General features: G+C 34.8%; 1 protein-coding gene across 1 annotated transcript; it reads left to right on the top strand.

Annotated features, from left to right (window-relative positions):
- Positions 1-7,105: 7,105 nt before the first annotated feature.
- Smp_018010 (hypothetical protein) lies at positions 7,106-21,003 on the top strand (the record flags this gene model as incomplete). The annotated part of the gene is made up of 5 exons (XM_018789424.1): positions 7,106-9,037; positions 14,379-14,861; positions 15,850-16,415; positions 18,336-19,098; positions 20,830-21,003. The coding sequence occupies 5 exons, from the start codon at positions 7,106-7,108 to the stop codon at positions 21,001-21,003; spliced, it is 3,918 nt and encodes a 1,305-aa protein (XP_018654869.1).
- Positions 21,004-24,673: the final 3,670 nt, after the last annotated feature.

Below are 24,673 nucleotides of genomic sequence, written 5' to 3'. Positions count from 1 at the left end.
AGATAAAATAAGTTTAGGATATAAAAATGAACATTAATCAAATTAATGTCACCATATTATAAAGTTGATTATTAACAAGTTGACCCTGAAGTTGGCCACGGTAAAAAGAGCGGCTGGACATATTTCTTTTGGACGCAAAGCTCTGGCTTTTTGATTCCAATAGCAACTGCCTCAGCCGTCTGCAGGATTTTCAGTCTGAATTAGGTAGATTGCTGTTAACACGATATATTATTGTGAAAGATTGCTCAATGTTGGCTCTATGTCCCGTCTGAACTAAATGGGCTAAAATAGAGCTGTTAACCGTTTTGACTACACCTTTGCTTAACCACACTTGGAGGTGCTCACGAGCCCGAGTATACGAATTCTTAGAACATCTGCCTATATAACTTGCCTCACAGGAGCAGTTGAATTGATAGATACAGAAAGAAGTGGCTAGTCTAGGCAATTTATCTTTCAACATCGGCGTGATCATTAGACGTGTGGCAGAAACTTCAAGACAGTTGAATGTGAAGTTGGAGAAACACGAACGCTGTCTGAAAAATGTTCCCAAATCCTCGGTTGGTTTTAAGAAATTTGAGACGTGGTCGGTGATACCGTTACATGCGTTGGAAACAGGACACAAGATCAATTTTGAAGGGACCAAAATACTTTAGAAAGATTTTAACACACATATAGTTTGACATCGAAAGCGCTGTATATATAAGCGAACAAGAGCAGCGTGAACAGAAAGGATGATAGTTAACTAGCAACTGCTTGTCAAATATTCATCAACAAGAAATTGGGCCCATTCTCTATCCAACTTGTTTATTCTATATTTATCGTTATTCTAACTGAAATTAATGTGGGTTATTTGAGCTATGCAGTTAGAAATTTGATGATTGGCACTGATGATCCAGAAACGATTTTCAACTATCAAGTTGCATTTTTATTTTTCCTTCATATGAAAACAAATTTAACAACTCAATCTTGCACAGTAAAGTTTTGATTTGACTGTTAAACGCCATATAGTTCATTGATATTTTTCATTATTAACCTGAAGAAGTCAACACAAGTTCGCTATACAAACCGTTGGAATTATTTAAATTTCAATAGCTGGGATTATTTCAAATATAACCTTCACAAATTATGACTTCATTTACCCAAAAACTACGGTACCCCCCTGATATTCTCTTAGATAGCAGCCCCTTGTTATGTATTTGGTCAAAGGCTTCGCTGAAGTCAATGAAAGCTACATTTATAGGACGGTTTTAACCCACAAGAACACACCAATATTTTCGTCCCACAATTAAGTTCACCAATTATGATTAAAATGTTCAAAAACTATTCCCTTCGTGCGAAAGAAGATTGATGTCATCTGGATATTTAAATGGCTTATGGTGCTTAATACGGAAATGGTAAAACTATATATTTGTATGCTCATTTTGGAACACAGGACCTGACATATAGCATGTGAATATCAAGTGCGTTAATTTACACACACTTCGTGAGTTGTGTGATTAGCTTGAAGTCTCCAAATGAGTATCCTTGTAACTTGTCTTTGTTCGTTTGACTGTCTATTTATCCGTCTGTTAACCATATTCCGATGTTATATTGATTATAAAAACTTGTAAAACGTTGACTCAATGGCGATAGAGAGATCTTTAACTCATTTCCAAACGATGTCGATTGGACTTTTCTAACATAGGGAGGATTCCTTTTACGATTGCTGGACATTCTTTTTATAGACCCATTCCTATCCTAATACGATTGCTGATGATTCTAGCTCTGATGTCAATATAAATTCACGTCAGTTACAAAGAGGTATAGTTCTGGCATCATTTAAGTGATATCATTATTAAATTTTATATGTGACCATTAAATTCCACCATACTTTGATTACTAAATATTACGGTGAGTTTAACACTCACACCTGTTACTCTCATGGAACATTCTGCGCCGACTCCGATCCTTCAAACTACTCTGTCCTTCACACTATATTCCAATTATTGCGAAACGTTACTCGTTCTTTCGTCGTCTCTCCGCAGTTGTATGTTCGGCTTCAAGAATCATGTGGTTGAAACCCAGTGTCACTGCATGTTCGTCGGTCGGCCTCTACTTTCTACCCTGTGTCTAGCTAACGGATACAGAATATCTTGTGGAAACAGCTACCAAATGGTAGAAAAGATCTGTAGCTCAAGTTACTGATTTTGGTGGAGTTTTGTTTTCTGAGCTGGATGGTTTAGTCGTGGGGCTTTCATCATTTTTCTGAACGACATCATCAGTGTAAACCTCAGGTAGAACGAAACAGCTGTATATAGCTACGTGTATCTTCATGTTGATGATTACAGTTCTGCAAGATTCAGCTTCGTGCGATAGAACTGCTTGACGTTTTAATTGAAATTTCTGACTATGGTGTTGGCTGATAGATCTTCTCAGTTCCAAATGTAATTCAACTGTGAGAATTCTGACTTTGCCTTGCCCATTTGAGGTTCCACATCAGGTCCTCCTTGTTTAACACTGACGCTGCCTAGGGGGGTAAAAGTTCTACCTCTTGCATACAAAAGAGTTGAACCTATAAAATTTGGCCTCGTCTTTCAGTGCTTGGCCTTCAGACCACAGAGCATAATGTTGTGGAGTGGTTGGAGTTGGGTATAAGCATCACTGCATCCAGTGACCTAGTGGTCTGGACTTCAGGGATCGATGCACATGACCAAAAGTCCTGTGGTTGACTCCTATGTGCAAAATTGCGGATGTTCACTGTTGAAGAATTCCATACTAAGATGAATCGGCCGCCCGATTTCGACTGATTTTCAAAAATGATCTAACTCAGATCCATTCAGGATTTCGGTGATGCAATAAGACCTTTTGGGAATAATCTTTCCTGGAACTTCCTTGACCACCCTGGAAAAGCTCACAGGACGATAGTTCACGGGTTTAATTGAAAGTTGCCTCAATATCCTAGAATACATGTCCTTGGGTTCATGAAGTTTCCTAAATAGGGTTTATTCGGTAAATCACAGATATTAGGCTTTGTAATGAACACAATATCCGGGATATGAGTGACAAGATTCGTCTAGAAATAAGCCTCCACCCCATACATATTTCGAAAGTAGTCCAAGCGTACCTGGGTCAAACCATAGTCATCTTCCCTTAACGGTTTCACAGTCTTTTCTTCGTACAATATTGATATACTACTCCATATTCATCTCGATAATGATGATCGATAATAAAATAATCGTTTTAAATAATTTATAAAATACTCCACAGCCACTCTGACATACCCATTCTAGAATTGTGTAGAGCTAAGTTGTAAATATTCCCAACTTTCTGTTTCCTAGGAACGTCTTCTGATATTACTTCATTCTCGAAATTTTTGAGTGATTTTTATTTTAAAGTTACGGTCGCCCACCTTTTAAATAAATCCAATTGGTCTACTTAATAGGGATAGAACTGTTTCCTAACTTGACAGAAACATTTGTTCATAGCTGTTAAATAACTTATTTATTTTTCTCACCGATTTGATCATCCGACTTCTTCCGGTGTGATTGCAAAATCTGCGTGTTAGAAGAAAGTAGCAATTTCCAGGCATTTTTCGCTCTGTAATTATGTCTGCATCAGTAGTACATCGTTTATCGACAGACTACCGGTGTTCCTATATGTTTGGGCGATAAAGTGTGTGACAGAGGGACTCAGTTAAAAATAACAGGTGGAATGACATGAATTATTGCACTTACAGTGTTGCTTATCAATATCCATCTCAATAAGATATGGATCAGGAGTTACAGTCCACAAGGCCATTTACTTCAATAGGTTTCTTGTCAATGGACGCTCGCTCGCAGTTCTTCGAGTTTTATTTGTGAATGATAAAGAGGTATGATTAACTAGTTAGTCAGAGAATTTTCTCCTCGAAGCGATATAAAAAGTTATTGATCAAACACTTAATATACAGTACTGTCAAATATTGCGAAGGCAGTCGCAAGAATAGTCAGATTTTATTAGAAAAGCCAAGCTCTCTTCTGTAACGATAGCTCGAAGGTTATATTCTACTACTATAGTACCAACTTTCGTACCAATTTTGTACGAGTTGCTTGTTCTACCACAATATCAAATTACCTGCAATTCTCTCTAATTTTTATCTCGTCCCTTGAGATCTGACGTGTTGAGTATAATTGACCGTTGTCGATTCCGAAGAGAATCGATCACATTAGAGTGTCTCGGTCGTTTTCGTTCCTAAATTCGTAACATTGTAGGCCCAAATGAGCCCTAACAATGAGGATCGACAAACACAGGAACAATCGCACAAATCCTTTTGTCTCAACTTCTATAAACATGTCAGCCTTGTTGTTTCAAGTTTTATGAACGACAGTTTACATCTGCTAAAACGTTCCCAAAGATATATTGTTGACCAAAATTTAGGATAATTTTTCTATTTCAGAACTGCATCATAAAGGACTCATACAACATAAGAAGAGGTGAATTATTCGTCAGAATAAAAAGCCCCACAGGCTTGGTTCGTTGATGCTGTTCGTGCCAGTCTAAACAGACATCAACTGTTAAATGTTTCCGGTCCATAATCACTATGGAGTTATAGCGAAAGTTTGAGCGCTTCTCTCCATCTAGAAGGTCATTTTAAGAATATCATGTTTCACCATCTGTAAATAAAGTCAAATGATTATTTTTATTCATCAGTCGGCTCGTTTACAATAAGTTTTTGTATTGTTTACCGATTATATCTGCTCCTTTATTTTTTGCCTTTAGAGTAACCATGTTAAAGTGCGTTACGAGCAGTGCTGCTCGAACAGCATCTCAACCATAAGGTGTGATAATCCACGTAAACAGCCCGTGTATTTCAAAAATCCTTGACTTAGCCTACTTGTGTTCTCCTGTCTCCAACTCTTCAAACAAACGTTTTTCTAAACTATAATGACTTAATGTCGTGCTTGTGTTCCGAAAACCATGATTGAGAAGCATCACCCTGTTTCGTAGTATGCAGAGTATCTTCAAGGGTGGTATTGCTGTAGCCTCAGTGGCAAACTTCAAAGAGTCGAAACGGCAAACCAAATGCTATTTAGGACCATTTAAGGTCTCAGAAGTGATTGTTAACTATGAAGTATTATAAAGCCGTATATATATATAACACTGATAAACATAAATCAACAACAAATTACTTGGTAATACTGAGCAAGAAAGAAAATAGCGTGTCCTTTTTGGCATATTATTTCAAAGGTACATTTCCAATCCCCTTTTAAAGGGGCCAGAAGTTTTTAGCTCCTCACCTAATCAAACCGCCATTACCATCAGCAAAGTCATATGGTGGTTTCAGCTTTGAAATAACATTGGACGGTTTCCAAATGCACGCACCTGTGATTCGGTTAGTTCAGGCTTGTATTAGGAGCAAAAACAGTCATTAGAAGCTCATTTGAAAAGTGAATAAATAGATTCATATCATTTATTACGAATCTATGCGAAGACAGAAGAAACGAGTAACAGTCGAACATTACACTGATTTTACGGTTTGACATGATAATTAAACATGGGATAAATGGATAACTTTACAAACATGGATAATTTCGCTTTCTTTGCTTTTATGTTTCCAACTGCCTATACTTGTCAAGGCGATCTGCCGCGCGATTCTCAATTTGGGAGTCTATTTGAAATATGCGGAGATAAGTTTCGGTATGTTGCAATGCATTAGTTTAATAGGCAGAACCTTTGTTGTTACAAGTTCAAGACTCCAAATTTTCTACCTGCTTTTAAAACGTGTCAATCTTGCTTAACCTTGTCATTGTGGATTATGTGTTAAGTCGTTAGTTAGACAAGATGTCCCGAAGTAAATCTGTTGTTTAATAAAAATTGACCAAATGGTCGTGCCTTTAAGATTTGGGACCGCACAATAATATTCCTCATCTTTATGTATCCTTAACGACATTAAGATATCGTGCTTAAGGTAAACTGAATCGCGTGTCCTAAATCACGCAATTAGCTGTATCAATTATCTGCATTACAATTTGCGTCATCCGCTTATTTATTCTAACGATAGAAACTTTTTCTTCTATTTCTGAAATAAGTTTCGGCATAAAGCAATCTTATAATTCGATGAGTACTATAATTTGCATATGAAGAATTGTAATGTAGATTCACGCCGATATTTCTATTCGTAACAAGTCTGCTGCATTTCTGATTATCCTGAGCAATATCGCTTTATTTTTCTATTCCTTGTATCATTATCATTTTCAGTGATACATATTCCCGTCTTCAGTTTCGAAGTTCCAGTAACAATCGATGATCCCTTATGCTTCAGTTCAGAACTCCACAGATTTGTTGTTATTTAAATTAAACAGCTATCAAATGAAAAGCCAGCTCATTCTCATGAAATGCGTACGGTTTCCTCAAAGTTAAAAAGTCTTGCCACTCAAAAATTTGGTTGGGCTACGTATCACAAATTCATGTCCTCTGTAGCTTTTATACTACTTCTTAGACAGAAATGAAACCATACAGCTTCTCTCAAGTAATCAAGCCTTTTCAGCACTACCACTTTGTAGTTTAAACATGTGTAAATAACGATTTCGTATTTCCTCCATCTAAAACGTAAAACTTGGTGATGAATTATATTTCCTGATTTCATGTTCTATCAAATTCTCTATCAATATATTCCATAGATCTTTCAGTGATTAATTTGTGATGTAATTACTCAGGTAGTCTTAGGTTGTTCGTAAACTATGGAATAACACGCGGAACGATTTAAGACGTTATAGTGACTCCAAATACAAGAAAAATGTCATTTTGGACACCTACTTCTTTAATCGTTAGTTGTGTAAGGTATTTTGATTGAGCAACACGATAATTCCTAATCAAATATGTAGGTCAAGTAAGCTATTTCTAAACATCCTAGAGTATGTGACGAAACACTGTATGTTACTATGGGAAAGTTGTCATCTGACCTTTTATTAGTGTATAAATGCATTTATCTCAGGTCCTAAATAATTTATTCTGATCGGTCTACCATAAGTACTTTGTTCGTAAATGGGTTGTTTCCAATGGAACACAAATAAATGACCTATTTTAAATTATGCTCCTATCCTCACGTAAATGTTTTCGTGTTTTTAGGGATATACTGCGTCATCTAATGCTACAGGAACCCATTCTCCATCTTAGTTCGGAAAAAGAAAACCTTAATTCAGCGTTCCTCCCTAATATTTCTCACTCCAGAAGAAGAATCGATAAGTCTAACACCGAAGATATCAAGGGTCTTTGTAGAGTTTCACAGGAAAGGAAAATGCCGGCTCTTTCTACTACTCCTCGCACTCAGGGTCATTGCAGGTCCGGATCAACTAACACTGATTCTCTGTTTGTCCGTCCGAATTCCCAAGTATCAGCTAAACTGCGAGCAGCTGGCGAGCCTACATTGAAAAAGTCGTCTAGCTACCAAAATATTAAAATTGCCAATAATGGAAAAGGGCAGGCAATGCATTCGTCAAATCTTCAGGTTACTCAGCCAGGTAAACGAAAGAATCTCAACAGTAAACAAAAGCACCATAGTAGTGCCGCTAATATTCCCACAGTTTGTTCTAAAAACGCTGAGCTAACTTCGTCGGAACCTCATTTTCAAACTCACCTTAACACCCATTCTAACGCTCACCGCATATCTGTAAACAGTGACCTACTTTCACGTGTGGAAAGGGAGAAAAAGCAGTATGAAGCTCGGATATCAGAATTAACACAAGTCACAGAAACACGCAAGATGGAAATAGAAAAGTTAACGTTCGAAGTTCGCCGTGCTAAAGAAGAGGCGTCAAAAGCTATTTTATTGACCGAGGAAACTAAACTTGAAAACATCCAGCTGAGAAACCAGCTGCTAGCTCTCGGAAGTCCATGCAAAAAAGATGGAGATCAAGGTTCCTGCGTAGAATCCCATCAAAACACAAAATTGAATTCCACAACTCCTAGTTCACGTAAATTATTTGCCTTCACCTCATCTCCTCCTGAATCACTTGGCACAACAACACGTCTTACTCCAGGTGGAGCCACCACTGCACTTACTGGAGGTGTTACAGCTAGTTCATTATCAAGTGAATGGAATGAAATGGCACCAGGGTATGATTTATGTCCTACTGAAGAGCCTACTGTGTATGATACTAACTATTCAAGTGACTTGGAAAATATGAGTAGTAGAAAGCAAAAAGAAAACCCAGTCGTTAGTATTGCTACTCTCCAAGGTCGTTTACTACAAATGGAAGAGGCCAACTATACTACCAACGAAGAACTCCAAGCCACATTGCAAGAACTATGGGATCTACAGCGCAGTGTTGATGAGGCTCATGAAGAGGCTCACAGTCTTGCCTTTGAGCGCGCGATTTTATTGGAAGCTCTCTCAACTCAGACTTCCAAACTTGAACACTGTCGATTTCAAATTGAACAGTTGAAACACTTATTGCTCACTGATCGTGGTGCACAAACTCCTGGTTCACGAGAGAATCACTTTTGTGAGTTGTATGCTTCCATCGAGCAAGAGAAACAAGTTCTACTAGGTCAAAATAATGACTTGGCCCAAAGTTCGGAAAGTCTTGCTCGTGAATGCCGTATCTTGACAGAAAAAGCGTCAGCTTTGCAAGACAGTTATGATGCTTTAGAAACGAAGCATTCTTCTTTGGAAAAAGCGTACCAATCGGTTTCTTCAGAACTAACTTCTCTTAAAGGTCGAATTTCTCTCGATTGTTGTAAAGGTTCACTAAATAAACAGGATGATATATCAGATCACTTGAAAAGAGTTAGCATTGCTGTTCAAACTGATTGCGTTTTTCTCATTGATTCACTTGAAAACCCACTCTCTGTATCCATTAATGAAGATAGGAAGAAATTGAATGAGATCACTGTTGAATTGCATAAAATCAAAGAGAATTATGAGATTCTACTTTGTGAACGTGAGCGTGAACAAACTGAATGGCGATTATATGAAAGAGATTTGTTAAAAGCTGTTCAAGTCGCTGATGAAATTAAAACTGAATCCGAACAGGAATCTCACCGCCTAAACTCAGAGAATGCATCTCTCAAAGAACAAGTAAGTTCTGTCAAAGAATAAAAAGAGTAAAATTATTTCGGTTAATTTCAGTAATTATATTCATATTTGTGTATTAAGCTTACAGGCTTACGAAACAAATCCGACTGTTGAAACCATAGCGTATTAGTTGGAATTGAGGACTATAATTCTGAGATTAGTGTAATTGTCTTATCCTTCTAAACAAGATCATTTTACTAAATTATCAACTATTGAGCGAAAAAAATAATGTCTTTTTTATTATGATTAAATAAAATGGACAAACGATCTAGAACATATGTATCATTCTTACTATCGCGTATACACACACGCACGCATTAATAAGACACTCCTAAAACCTCAAGAGAGTTCTCAGTTCTTCTAAAGAACCGTAAAAAATTCATCTTGCTGCGCCAATAGGGTATGGCAAATTTAATCGTTGCGTATAACCGACTGGCACAATATAAATTAATTCATTCTCGGCTATATTAGCCTAATGGTAAAATAAAACTAGGAAAAAACAACTGAATGGATGTTTATGGAATTGTTCGAAGATCCCTACCATACTAAAAAAAATTGACATATGAACGAGGAATATTCTTTCTCATAAATTCTCTTTAGGTTCTACAGTTATATGTCCAAATTAACAGTTTAAAAAGTGGCCAGTTTTAGGGCAAAATACATCGTTTACAGCCATAGCATGTGGATTTACGGCTGTTCGTAGACTAAAATAAGATTGTCAATGTTGAGATAACCAACATACAATGTTAACTTGAATAAGTCTATACGTTGAGTGGAATTTTGAGATCAATAATCAGAATATGACCATGGTCAATAGAGGGTTAGAGAGAAACAAGTCAAATCTTTGGTGTATTGTATAGGGTATAAAGTGTTGTGCATTCAGTAGAAGCTTATGAGGTGGGGTAAGTACTTGCTCATGTTTTCAGAAGATTAGTATTGATGTCGAAACAATAATAATAAACCTTAGATATGTAAATGACAATAGCAATTAGATAAGATTAATTACAGGTTGTGAAAATGCGAAATGGGAAGGGTTACATGTGAATTAGTCAAATCAGGTCATTCTGTTACTAAGATTATCATAGATCTGTTAACCCTAATGTTGGACAAGGTAAGAAAATACGTTGGTCATGTTTCTTTGGCACATAAACCTTTGTCTTTTTTTTAATTCAAATGGCTATTGTTTCTGCCGTTTGTTGAACTTTAAGTCTGATCAACTTTAGTGAAAACTAACCTGATAAATCATTGGGAATGGTTGATTTGTGTTATTACTATGACCACTTTGCACTAAGCAGGTTGATATTAAACCTGAGGAGGATTTATTGAAAAGCATATTTAATGTTCATGCATCACTATTTATGGCATTATTAACTCTGTAATTTGAATAATTTCAGTATCATAATATGATTTGTATTGGGTGTCTTTCTATTTAATTGGTAAAACTATTTTCATAAATTAGAATCGAATACAAAAATGTACCGTAGATTATGAGATGTTCAAGAATAGTAGTGATAATCATTTTCTTTTAGTTGGTTTTTATGTATACCGTTAATTATTCATGAATTGATAAGTAATTACTTGTGAGAATATTTTATTTTTTCTATATTACAAATATTCTCCTTTATACTATCATGTATGTATGTGTGTATTTCAAGGAGGGGGGCTGTATCCATGACCCAGTATTAAGAAGTGTCAATTAATGACACTTGATAATATTCATGTTAACAAATAAATAACCAAATATGATGGAAGTTGTACTCTTGAAATTCTCCTTTTTTTCTCTTTTCTGTCTTAAAAATAAAGGTAAATTTTCGTTAAGAATGTAATAGAAATACTTATAAGTATGTGTGAATATATGCTGTATGTATCAAATAATTTGTTAGTCTTTATTGTTCACTACATTGATCGATTTCTGTGATGCGAGTGCCTGAGCCTTTTTTAACGTAATAGATAAAATTATTATTTTATATGCTTGAATAACAATAAAATAATAATAGATAGGAAAAACAGCCTTTTATTATGTAAGTTCAGCACGGTTTCACTTCAAGGAGTACACATCATAAAAGTATTATGAGTATAAGAACGATTGTTAAAGTCTCTGTTGCCCTCCGTTGGACAATAACGACTTTCCCATAAATATCCTGGTACGACCGAAGGTGGAGAGAGGCCGCGTTTACAGCCTCTGCCGAGGAGGTTAATCTCGTTTCCCTCACTCTGCGATTACGTTTCTTACAAAGGTAGGAGAATGAAAAGCCAAACTATGTTATGAATATGAATGATCCATGCAATGAAATAAAAAAACTCGATTCTAAGCAAGTAGTGTACATAAGCTTTAGGGTCATAAAGAATTGATTGACGTGTTAACCGATTTTTGGTTACTGATCACTATGGAATGGCAGATCCTTACATTTCTGCACTTTTTTGTTGATTAGACGTTTGGAGTAATGATTCTAGAGATGGGCTCCTACTAAAACCACATTCATCTTGGGCACCTAAACAGTATTTCAGTCCACAAAAATTTGATTTTGTCCCCCAGCTGTACCGGGTTTTATGTGAACTGAATAAATAGTTAAAGCTTCAAGGAAATGTAACCGTTTGCTCATTGGTCTAGCGCACTGCTGACATACTTATTGAGTTGCATCATTGAGCTGCTAATTAGATTTACATCCAATCACAACACGTTGTGTTTGATCAAACGATATTCAAGTAGGTTTCTTAACTCTGTTGATACTGTACTGGGTTATTAAGGCGGAGGTCAGACATTCAAGTCCCACTACGACCAATGTATCCTGGCATTGAAGCGTAATTACGAGTTATTTCTGTGACATCAAGACACTTCACACTTAAAGACCTCGAAGTATTTGTCACTTGAACATAATCGGTCAACTACTATCCTCACCTTGTAAGAATAAGATGGCAATTAGTTGTCCTTGACCTTAAGTGTTTTTTATAAACCTTTAAAATGGTTGATAATCCTCAAATAACTTCTTTTCTGAAATTACTAGCTGATAATCAGTTGCTATCTCATCAACTAGAAGTATACAGCGTCACCATACATTAGCTACTTCTAATAATTTCCTCTCGCTCTATCTTCTACATCTATTCTGTTTTATTGGTAAAAATTACGGAAATCGCTAACCCTTTTCACAACTATTATATTGATTTTATGCTAATTTTTTTCAGACTAACCACATGGTGATTCACATAATCCTGTTTACATGGATTATTTTAGTTAGGATAAATCGTTTATGTGTGTGTGTTTTTAATTCAGAGTGCATGTATACAAATAACTATGCCGCACAAAAAGTCTTATTAAGAAAAAAAGGTGAATTTTGTACAATATTTTAGTTGAAAGTTAGACTTACCTTGTATTGCGATAGTAATCAGAAGAGGAAAAATAAGAAGAAAACATCTATTGTTTTCATCAGATTCTGTGCATATTGAGTGCAGTTTAATGGATGCTCTTTTTAATTTAATACATTGCTTTTATTAGAAAATGAGTTTATTTCTATGCAAAATGGAACTAGTAAATTTCTTTTTATGCTTACCTCTTTTATAAGTATGGTCATGGCTGTAATGCTGAATAAAAAGGTTTAAGTTTCTGAATGGACACGAATTTCCCCTATGGTAGATGATTCGGAATATTTAAACTAATTAAATGAAACAGTTGTATAGTGTTTTCAATAATTGACTACATCTGGGTCTTAGGTTTTAATCCCCAGTCAATTTACTTGGATTTGGTCAGTCAGTTGGTAGCATTATTCTTCATATAAAAGATATAGTTGGAAGCAGAATACCTTAATGCATACTTGGTTAGTCGTTTAAATGAACTAAACTAATCCACCGAACTCCTAACTGTTATCGAAGCTTAGCTAAATTGGATACTTTTGAGTTATGTATTTCTTAAAATGATTGTTAACACATTAATATAATTCGAAGTGCTATGATACTTGATTACTTCGTTAAATAAAAACCGTAATTAGTTAGGAAGAGTAAACTGGTAAATTTATTACCGCATAACTAAATAATTATTTAAAAGCATGAATATTGGTACAAATGGGCCACACAATAAGAAAAACAATTCACCTGAAAGTATGGGAGGGATTTAAAAAGTTCCTCTCACTTCTATGAAGAATATAAAACAAGACTACAACAGAAGTACTATTGTCTATTTTAGCCATGTTTGATAACGTCGAATTCCACTCAGTTCCACTATCTGTAGGACCTCACCCAGGGAGTTGTTATAGATCGCAAGATGTCACTCAGAGAGCTTTCCATCATACCTCACCACCATGACACAAACTAACTACCTCTCCACTTTATCCAACCTCAGTTTCAGCGAATAATGCACGATGTGAAAATCGCTGGGACAACATTCGCAACACATGACAAAGCCACTAGAGCCTGTGGTTCAAGCTGGTGGCACTGATTAAGTTTTCGTCAGTGGATGCAAACACTCATTGATAATATAGTCTTGCCACTGAATCTCAATAACTCTTTGTCGACGACGATGATCGAACAAGAAGAGTTGCCGAACATCCTCAACTCGGAAAGACCAGCTTTCACAAGTATAGAGCAAACTACTCTCACTGATGCGCTGTAAATCCTACCTTTCCCAACCAGATTGACATTATAACAGCTCTGAAGATAGTCCGAATTGTCATAGACCACTGTGGCTTTCATCATACATGGATTGATCTCATCTGTTGCGCTACCACGAACACTCAAGCTAATACCTAGAAACACGAACTTTTCGATTAATAACGGCTTATCACAAAAAGTGGGCGCCCTCACAGTCTCCTGTTAGTGTTTCCACTCAGTTTCTGGTTCATCCAGTAGACATATATCCTCTGCTTGTGTATATTTCTTCCTCTGGTTTGTTTTTTAAATAAAATTGTAGTCTAAAAAGTATGCTATCGTTTACTCTCAATTTAAAAAATAAATCATTTACAAATTGACATTTTCCAATAGTTAAACGAATATTTAATGACATAACTATTCCATTCGCAAAATATTTGTTCTAAATAACAACACTAAGGTAATTCGTCACATATTTTACATGTTATAAACAAATGAACTTTAATACTAAACGCCAAGCAATAAGTTTCGCTCGTTTCACACGTGAGTCATCCGCAGTTCAACTGAACACAACTGAAATTGTTTGAAAACCTGAAATTCTACTAGTTGGATTAAATGTATATTTAAGAATCATCGAACGTTTGAAGATGTATCTGTTATCGATAGTCTCATGTGTTATTCCATCGAAGCTAGTTAGCATATAATTAATGACTTAGTTCTTTTCAATGAGATCTTAATGCCGTATTTTTTTGAAATTTACTTTCAGGTTGAAAAATTAACTAAAGATTCTACTCGTTTGAATTCTGAAATTACAATATTAAAAGATAAAATTAACTCATTATCATCGAGAAACAATGGAAATGAACATCTCAACTTTACTTCTGGTTTTCATCTATCATCAGATGGAACGGATAAACCAAATCCCAACCCTACCTCAGTCTCATCTACTTCATCAAACCAACCAATTCTATCAAATATCATTCAGAATATTTGTCCAAGTAGTTCCGCTTATCTTACTACAAATACAACAACTAACTCATGTCGTTTAGCACCTGGTACACTAACAGACAATAGCTACACTGGACGTAATAGTATAATGCATCCTTTTACTGCACATCGTTCCACTGGATTTAATCATACAAACCATTTACATTCTACGTATCCAGGTTCACCTGGAGCACCAGGTCGACCTAGTGCTCTATCAACCGGGCCAACTGTACGCAGTTTAATTCAAAGTATTGAAAATCAGGTATTTTTTTTGTTTCTGTTTACGCTTATTTGTCTATTTATCCACGAATATGTACGCATAGAGGATGTTCACTTACAAATTGTGTTCTTATTACTATGTATCAACAAAGAACAATTACTTTTTACTTGTTTAACTTATCAGTTTATTTGATATAAATAATAATATGATTAGTACTCACGTTGATTTTTACTCAAAGTGTAACAATCTATGAAATGTACTTCATTGTGCCATATGTGCATACATAATATTATTAGTTCATGACCTTTTTTTCGTATTTAATTTCATATTTTAAAGTAGTGATAAGTTTGAATTACTTTAATTAAGTGTCACTTTCTAATGAAACCTCTACGTATATACTAGAAATTTATTTGACTTTTGCCAACTTACATCTCCCATGTTCCAGGACTAATATGAAAACTCTAGTAAACCAAAAAATACTCCATTTTATCATTACTTTACTAGTGTGAAGCATTACGTCTGAAGACAAGAGGAATGTATAGGTCGCTAGTATGATTTTAAATAAATTGTATTAGTCTTAAAACTGTTACTTTCGTACGATTGAATCATATAATAAATAGTACTGTTGTCAAAGGTAGGCTGTTAGATATATCTTATAAATTATCTCACATTTTGCTCATTATTCTACTGTGACAGTTTTGACATTCGGTATACATCGCCAACCTCTATCTATGTGCATATGCCATGTTAACTAACATAAAGTTGATCCAATTGTTAAAGGGTTACTATGAGCCATACTGATATAAGATATCAGTCCTTGAAGGATGACAGCCGTGAAGAGATGCATGACTATTGATTAATTTCTCTAAGTTAGTCATAATCATTTGATTTTTATAGATCATTCTGTTACACACTTGCAAGAATTACATTCTATTGGACTGGCTACTTACGAAAGTTTAGATAGTATGTATTGGCGTTTATTTTCTTTGCTTAATATAAAACACTTATTTTTACTTCTCTTTTAATTTAGGTCAAAGCGGTCCAACATCAGAAACGCAGTACAACATCTGCATCAGTCGGTAATTCACGTCCAGTTCGTTTATACACTAATACCAATAACAATGACAATAGTAATAATGGAAAAAATAATCGACAAAATATTTCATCATGTCTTAGTTTAATGTCGCCAACTGGGTATCCTGGAAAGTCGACTGCACCTATTAGTAATAATAATGGTAACGGGAACAATGATACTGGTAATTCCACTTCAAATCATCAACTGAATTCAAGGACAACTATCACAAATCCTGTCATTTCATCAGAAATTAATTACAAAGTGAAGAATCAGGAGAATACAGATATGAACAGCCTGATTCATACATCAGCACCTGGTGGACCAAGTTCCACTATATTAGGTAATCAAAATGTAGCGAAGAAGTTTCCATCAGATAACATTACTACTAGTAGTGGTAATAATAATCAACGTAATGTTAAAACACCACTTGGTACATCAACTATCATGAATTCAACTGGAACAACAGTGTTTAATAATTTCAATCAATTTACTAAAATAGATTCGAAAGATGTTTTACTCAGGTTAGTTTGTACCCTGTACTTATCAGTTCTCATGTTTTTCACTTGCTGAAATTTATCTGTCTGTCTGATTAGTACTAGTAGCCTTTAATGTAAACCTCGAATAATTATAATCTGAATTTTACACGTCTTTACATCAAGGAGTTTGTTTAATAGATTTCAATCAACATTTAAAAATGAAGTCTAAAATTCTTTTTAAGCTTGAAAACAATTATCTGTGAACAATAAAGTTTACCACTTATTATTGATATTTTTATTAGTATTATTATTGTTTAGAGTGACTCAACAGTAACGTTTATAACCAGACGATTTGATAGTGTAGATTCGCATCTCAGTGGACTATGACACTATTCATGAGTTCTTATCACCTCAAACCTGATTCTGACTGGATGTCTTATTTATTGATGAAGCTAATTAATGATCCATATAAGACCTACATATAAATAAAATTTAACAAATGTATTATTTTCAAACGTTTTTTTGCATAACTCATGCATTAGACATTTAAATGAGTTTTGCGTACCAGTGAATTGTTGGATCCATTTTCAATGAAAAGAACAGAACAAACACTATCCACGTATCCTATTTTGTAAGGTGGTGGTTGGAAGTAGTCGACAGGTAAGCCTGCAGCAAAGTGTACCTGTAATCTTGATGGAAATGACATTTTCTGTATGAGGTTTCCAACTATGGTATAGCATTGGTTGTTTCATGATTTCAGTGATACTTAACGATCTCCACACTCCCGTATGTCTGTGACTCCTCATCTATCCTATATGCGTGTATTGTGTTTAAAAAGATCTTTATGATTGTACTTGTCAAAGATTATGAAACTGATCACAGAGTTTAGATTAAAATCGAATCTCGAAATAAAAATCTCTGCCATGAGTAACCAGACCAGATTTGACCTGAATAATTAAAGTTATTGGCTTGAACTGATCTATACAGAATTCCTGTCTGGTATCCACAAGATTACTTTTGGAGGCTCTAGGTGACAGCTTAAACTTAGTCATAGTAAAAGTGTATGTGTTTACTGCAAACATTATTTTTATACATTTTAGTCGTTCTTCCACAACAGCGTTCTCTGTGTCTAATCCCCATCACCATTAACATCATTATAGTTTACGTCTTGTTAATTCCCCTTGGTTGTACTTATATTGTGGCATATAGAGTCAATAGATATTTGTATCAGGTCGTACATCGTTTATGATTGAATAGAAGACTCATTATCATAAATACGTCAACGGTAGAAATACTAATCTCCACATATCTCTTATACTCATAATAATCATTTGCTCACTAGTGGCTGGCTTCAAGATGTAACTCCTGGAGTTCTAGCAAGTAGCCGTGACAAATAGAGTTCAATCCGTACCGAGTATGAAAAAGTTATCCACCACGGGCAGTAGATGACGGGTTACTTAAGATAGTGGATTGATTTGAGTTACACAAAGCACCGTTGGATGCCGTTTCAGTGATCTAGAGGTTAGGTGTTCAAGTGCAATATTGAAAGTTATGGGTTTGATTTTCACGTGCCGGTTTGTGAATGCTCACTTCTGGTGAGTCCCATTCTAAGACAAAACATCGTTCCAGTGTTTCCAGTTTTTCTCTGGTTGTCTAACTAAAATGAAATCATAATTTCAACGGTAAAAATGTGTTATACTTGAAAATTATAAAATTGCATCTGTCTTGTTAAATTAACTTCCATTCATACACGTAGTTAGAAAAACTACAACTTCTAGTTCTAATCAATCCGTTGTTGATATTCTTGACTTAAAGTTTTAAAGAAATTTCTCTTTAAAAATTACTTTAAACAGCTGTCATTCATCACTGAGATAATTTCATAACCGAAATATCTATTCTACATAAATACAATTCTTGATTATTTACATTCTAAAATCCCACCTTATTTTGTTTATCTTTTTCCAGAAGAAATAATAGTGTTTGTGGATCAACTATAAAAACTGGATTGAACAGTAATAATCATAACAATAATAGTTTGATAACAAGTAATGTAATTGAGAGTAGTAATTCAACGCCAAGTGTTGTACAAACATTCAAAGCAGACGATATTGTTACTAATCATCCTACCATTACCGCTGATGCATCATATGACAATAGTAAAACTGATTTAATCATAAAACATAAAGAATCTCCATCAAGATCATTAGATTTAGTGAGTTTTCGACGTTTCACATCAACAACTATACCAGATAGTAGTAGTAATAATAATAATAATGGGAAAATACATACAGGTACTAGTAATGGTACAACTAGTGTTAATTCAAGTGAAAATAATCGTAATTCATTCATCCAGGAATCTGATATTTCGGCAACCATTGGTACTGCTGATGCTACTGTTAATGACAATTTGTTATCTATTAATCCCACACAAGATCATCATTCGAATACATCAACTAGTTTTCATAGTAGTATTCATCAAGTTTGGCAAGATCCATTACAAGAATTAGCTAGATTAACTGGAGCTGGTTCAAAACGTAATGCTTTATTACGTTGGTGTCAGTCACGTGTATTAGGCTATCGTGGTGTAGAAGTAACAAATTTCTCTAGCTCATGGAATAATGGTTTAGCATTTTGTGCTTTATTACATACATATGTTCCATCAAAAATCCCATGGAATGATTTAATCACATCTAATGGTTTACCTATTGATAAACGACGTTGTTTTGAAGTAAGTTCTCCTTTTTATTGTATTCTATTTCTTTTTAGTTTTATAAATATTAACAATAAACCAATAATTTGGTTTATAATGAAGATTTATACAAATATTCGTCAAGCTTAAAACGAATAGCTTGACTAAAATTGGGCGCCGAGTATAGAGATGTCATTATATGTGAAAATTATATTTGAAATAATCTCAGCCATTGAAATTTAAATAAATCATTCCAACGTTTCTTCCAGCTAACTTGCCTGGACTTCTTCAGGGTAATAATCAAAATCATCAAAGAAAGCTTTCTTTGATGAAGATTACTGTTAATAAATAATAATGATGAAAATGCAACATAGGTAATTAGTAAATGAAGTTATTATCAATCTAATTAATTTAGAATGATATAAGCTTTCTGTCTCGATTCTTCTGAATAATAGAAATAATTGTTTAATGATTAAAACAATTGAATTTCAACCAATCAGTTATGAGTTCATATTTCTAGTTCATGTATTTCACAGTTTGAACTATCGGGTATTACTATCGGTATTATTGACTCTTACACAAATGGTATGACTCAGAGTCTAGTACACAATCTTCTGTATACTTGATAAATAAATTACAAAGACAATGACATATTTCGACATGTTGTTGTTATGATACTACATTAGCAAGTGACCCTTTCAAGCTTATTGGCAAATAATAATCATATCGTCAGTTAATGACTTATAATTTAAAAAAACGTCAATTTATTTATCTAAACAGTTGACATTCTTCTAATGTCTTAACTAATCGGAGAAACTTTCTTATGTTTTTAAAAACTAAGTTTATAACATCGATTAATCTTTTACAATTTAGTTCGGATAATAGTTTAGTTGGAATAAATAAAAAAAAGGCTGTTTAATGATAAATATACTTTTTGTTATATCCCAATGAGTAGAAAAAATTGTTTTGTGACTTAATGTAAGCCATTTCTTCAGAGTAAATAAATTGAATCCGGGCCTTCAGGTCATATGGCTCTTTGAGAGAACGAAAAGCGAATGTCCGGCGCTCTAACCGGGCCGGTGGACATGGCGAGTCCACCTAGGGGAGTCGGAAAACCCTGATTCCAAACCAATGGTGCACATGGGCTCCAGTATCATGAGGGAACAAATGGCGTATGAATCAATCGTTGGTCACCGGCTACCATGGGACTGTATCTCCTTACGATGCTTCACTGCCTTGTGGATTGGATCTTTAGGTGAAAGGTTCGGGGTGTGGCCCCCTAAGAAAACTACCTGCTTCTGTCTGGGCATCCGGGTAGTATCACAGCCCTCACACAAATTAAATGAGATTTGTGTGGTGCATATATATCTGGTGCCCCTTTGTACCAATATTTGTGTTTAAATAAATAAAAAACTTGAGGGCTAATCTCAAGTCGTGATCGGTAGAGCTGAACCATGTCCAGTATAAAGTAGTTACTCACTAGCCGTATTGTAATATGACTTCATAATATTTCGAATCGATTAAAGTTGAGTCACACCTCAGTGGCCTAAATATCAAGCGCTCACGGTGAGGCAAATTGTTAACCAGTTTAGTCTAACCAGTTGGAAATTTTCGCCTATTGTATTTCAGTTTAAATAACATTTTCACAATAACTTTCGTTTTTATTTATAATTTATGTTTGATATGACATGAATCTAAATGTTTTTTTTAATATACATTAAATTTACTTTTTCATAATTTCCATTTGTCAACATTCATTGATTATTATAGATTGCTTTTAAAGTTGCCGAAGATGAAGGTATTCCAACTACACTAAAATTACAAGATATGCTTACAACAGAACGACCTGATTGGAATTCTGTGATGACTTATATCACTTCAGTATATCGACATTATGAAGTAGAAGCCTTGAATCCATCTACAACTACTGGCAGTATTGATTGATAATGCCAATAGCGGTAGTGTCAATGTAGATTCTGGATAAGAGTCTAGTGTTATTACTTAAATTTCTTATCTTATATTTTTTTCGCTCTTTCTTTTCTCCAATTGTTGTGAATATACAATACAATACATGCATACGTATATCTAGTGAACTTTCAATTTGGTAAAACCACGGATACTTTCTTTGCTATCTTCATTCTCTTTTTCTAAAAAAAAATTATAAATAAATAAACTACGAAAACAGTTTGTAATACGCACAGTTTATGTATATAAATACAAATGACCTTGTCTTCCTTTTATTCGTTTATTTGAAGTGGTTCTCTACATAATCTGGGACAATATACACATTTATATCGCTCAATCTAATCTTCTCCAGTGCATTCTATGCATATATATATATATATGTAGATAAATATTTTGAAAGAAATAATTCATGTATGCATAGTAATTTATCGTTGTTGGTTTTTTATGTGTTTTTTATCCTACATTTTAATTTGGTTTTAACAATAAATATCTTTTCTTATCCCACAGAATACTTTTTTCTTCATAAAAGTGACATTTTGACTGTTCATATGTTAAAATTAACATGAATAATGCGTATGAAGTTATTTGATGAACATTGAATAGTTTGAGTAATAACTATGGTAATTATCTGTAGTTTCACATATTTTCTGGAACCATCGCGTCATTGAAGTGATTGTGTCAACTGAACTGACGGTTAGTAAAATCTAGAGGAAAAAACTCAATTCATAGCAAGAAACTGTGTGGCATGGTCAATGATCTACATCGTTTTTTTTCTAGGCAACTGTGTCATTTTTGTTATCATTCGCTCAGCGATGCTTACACTTATGTCGGCAATTTCACCTAGTCTTTATTTTCCTTAACACTTGTATTTTCATTCCTTTTAGTTTTTCCCTGTTTCTATACTTGTTTGCATATTGTTAAATCTTCTTTATACCGACGTGATTTATCTACCGAAATGTAGTTATCCCACTCTATATATTGTGTGTCGTCGACGAAAAACTGAGAACTTTATCATTGCGTTATTATAGTAGGGGTACGGTGTGTCTCATGCCGACTGCTTCCAACGAGAAGACATGGTGTATGAATGCCGAGTCATAGCCTGGTAGCTGTATCATCATTCAGGCGATGATATTTGATTAGCTATAAGGACTTGAGGAACATCATATTATTCATTGCTTAGTGATTTATCAACATAGATATCTTACTCCTACAGGAGGTTAGTCGCGGCCTGAATAGCTGCAGTGGTAGCTTCTTAGATTGTTTAACTGGATGACCAGGGTGTGAATCCACTAGGGGTTACTGACTTCCTTGAGATTACATGTACGCCTTACTGGTAAGTGGTATATAACACGAAATCCCAAGTCCAGTGTTTCCTGCTGACCACCTTCAAGCACCTCACTGTATGTATGTATCAGATTGTCCAACGTGATATTATCAACTTATAGATTGTTTAGATTTCGTATTGTTGTATATGTTGGGTGGGATGGAAATTAGAAGATGAGTTGCATAAAGTGACTAATTGTCAATGATGCTTATTAACAAACAAACGAACTAGAACATGTTATATAATTGATAAATTGTATAATATAATTGATGAAATTATGGTGAGAAGTCAAATATTAGTGGCTGTTATGTAAGCATAAACGGGATATCACAGTTACGCAATAATAAATGAGAACATAAATTTCGAAAAGGAAGACAATAACGGATGAGAGATTGTTCAGTAAGCCATTCCCAGCTCACTTTAGTGTTTGGTGATCCAGATAATGAGAGTTGTTGTACAAATTTCTTATAAAAACACAGGTCAGGTTTGCATAGATGGGTGTCGATGCTTTCATTCATATAAAAGAAGACGTGCATATAGACCAAGGGTCAAACTTAGTGGAATCTGGACGGGGAAAGGTCATTTGAATGACTTTGTTTACGTCCACTTGATGTCTCCTACCAGCTAGGTCGACAAGTATTGGGCTGTTGATTAATCCAAGCTTCCTGTGACTTAACCATTTAGGACGATCTCGAAAATTTTCTTGATGGGCTTGCCTAATTGTGCATCCAATTTAACTAGTTCCACAAGATCAGTTATATTGGTTAGTACATATAAATGATACAAATGCAGATAGTCCACCCTTATTTCCAGTTGTACGGCAGGACATACAGCTTATCTGTATTAAATGGTATTTGCAGACCCTTTTTATCCTCTACATTATTACTAGGTGTGCACTGCTGAGAAGTCCCATAGCTGGACAAAACAACCATCTATTGTTTCCATATTTTTAATAATTGTCTAACTGAGATCGATTTATGATTTCAATAAAACACAACAATCTTCACAACCCTCAGACTGATAAAGGTGATGGATAAATTAAGGAAATTGACATTGCTACTAAGTTAATACCATTGAGTATTCATTACTTTGTTAATTATTGGTAATTATTTTCATAAATACATTTTTTAAGTTTGTAATTTATCACACTATAAATTGATTGATGTGGATTTTTCTTTGTGGCTATTTTAACATGTGTATATTAGTGTGTTTAGTCATGATTAAAATGTGAGTGAAAAGAAATAGTTCTTTCTTTTAACCTGTTTTCTAAATAAAACTATTATACATTTATTAGATCTTATTTTGTATAAGCTGATGAATAATCTACAATGTCGCAATCTTCAATGTCTTGGATTGATTGAGGTTATACGTTAACATTGTTGGATGCTGTCTCAGTAGGTTATAGGTTAGGTGTTCGCATGTACGACCGACAGGCCTGGGTATGAGTCTCTCTTGAAGGATTGTGGATGTGCACTATTACGGAGTCTCATACTAGGACAAAGTGGGCGTCCAGTGTTTCCAGGTGCCTTAATTTAAATAGGTTCTTGATTTCGATGGAAAGTAAATATATCTTACAACTCAGTTCACGAGTCAATCTAAGCTAGACCACCATGTAAAACCCGAGAGCACTGGACGGCCGTTACGTTCTAGTATTGGACTCTTCGACAGTGCTCATCCACGACTCCATACATGGGACTCGAACGCAGAACCTTCGATCTTGAGCTCGAACGCTTAACCTCTAGACCACTGAGCGGATATCTAACGTCCATCGATTCATGATCTTGTGCAACCCTTCATCCATTCACCACCGGTTTGTTTCGTTTATATATGGTAGATGATTCTACGAACTGGGAGCTGCACAATAATTTATTTTACTTTATAGCTTTAAAACATTGCCTTTAAAGATCGGAAACATCCTCATGTTACTAGCACTTAATCATAGATACTTTTGACGGATCGCTCACAGATTTTGGAGCAACCATATGAGAAAATCCTAAAATTAGACGTAGGGTTCTTGGTAAAATTGACCAATCTGTGAAGTGGTTTGGCAATTCTACATGTATTCTCAGCCATCATCTGTGTCGTCATTCAATGCCAGCTCCCATAGGAGCTGGTTAGAAGTAAGCCTATGATGGAAAACTAAAGCATAGAACCAATCCATGAAGCCATTAACCGCTTATTTGAGCAATGAAGAACGGCATCTAGTTTCTGGTTTAAGCTTGTGCAATATTTGTACTGGATGGTTATGAAGTTGCGTTCATTCTCTACCTTCAAGTCTTGAATGAGTTTTCCTTTCTAATTTTTCATTCCATCATCTCATTTGTT

The sequence above is a fragment of the Schistosoma mansoni genome, chromosome W, assembly GCF_000237925.1.
Source record: "Schistosoma mansoni strain Puerto Rico chromosome W, complete genome".
Classification (NCBI taxonomy): domain Eukaryota; kingdom Metazoa; phylum Platyhelminthes; class Trematoda; order Strigeidida; family Schistosomatidae; genus Schistosoma; species Schistosoma mansoni.
The sequence above is the reverse complement of the archived record's forward strand: the minus strand, read 5'-3'. Positions and strand labels throughout refer to the sequence as shown.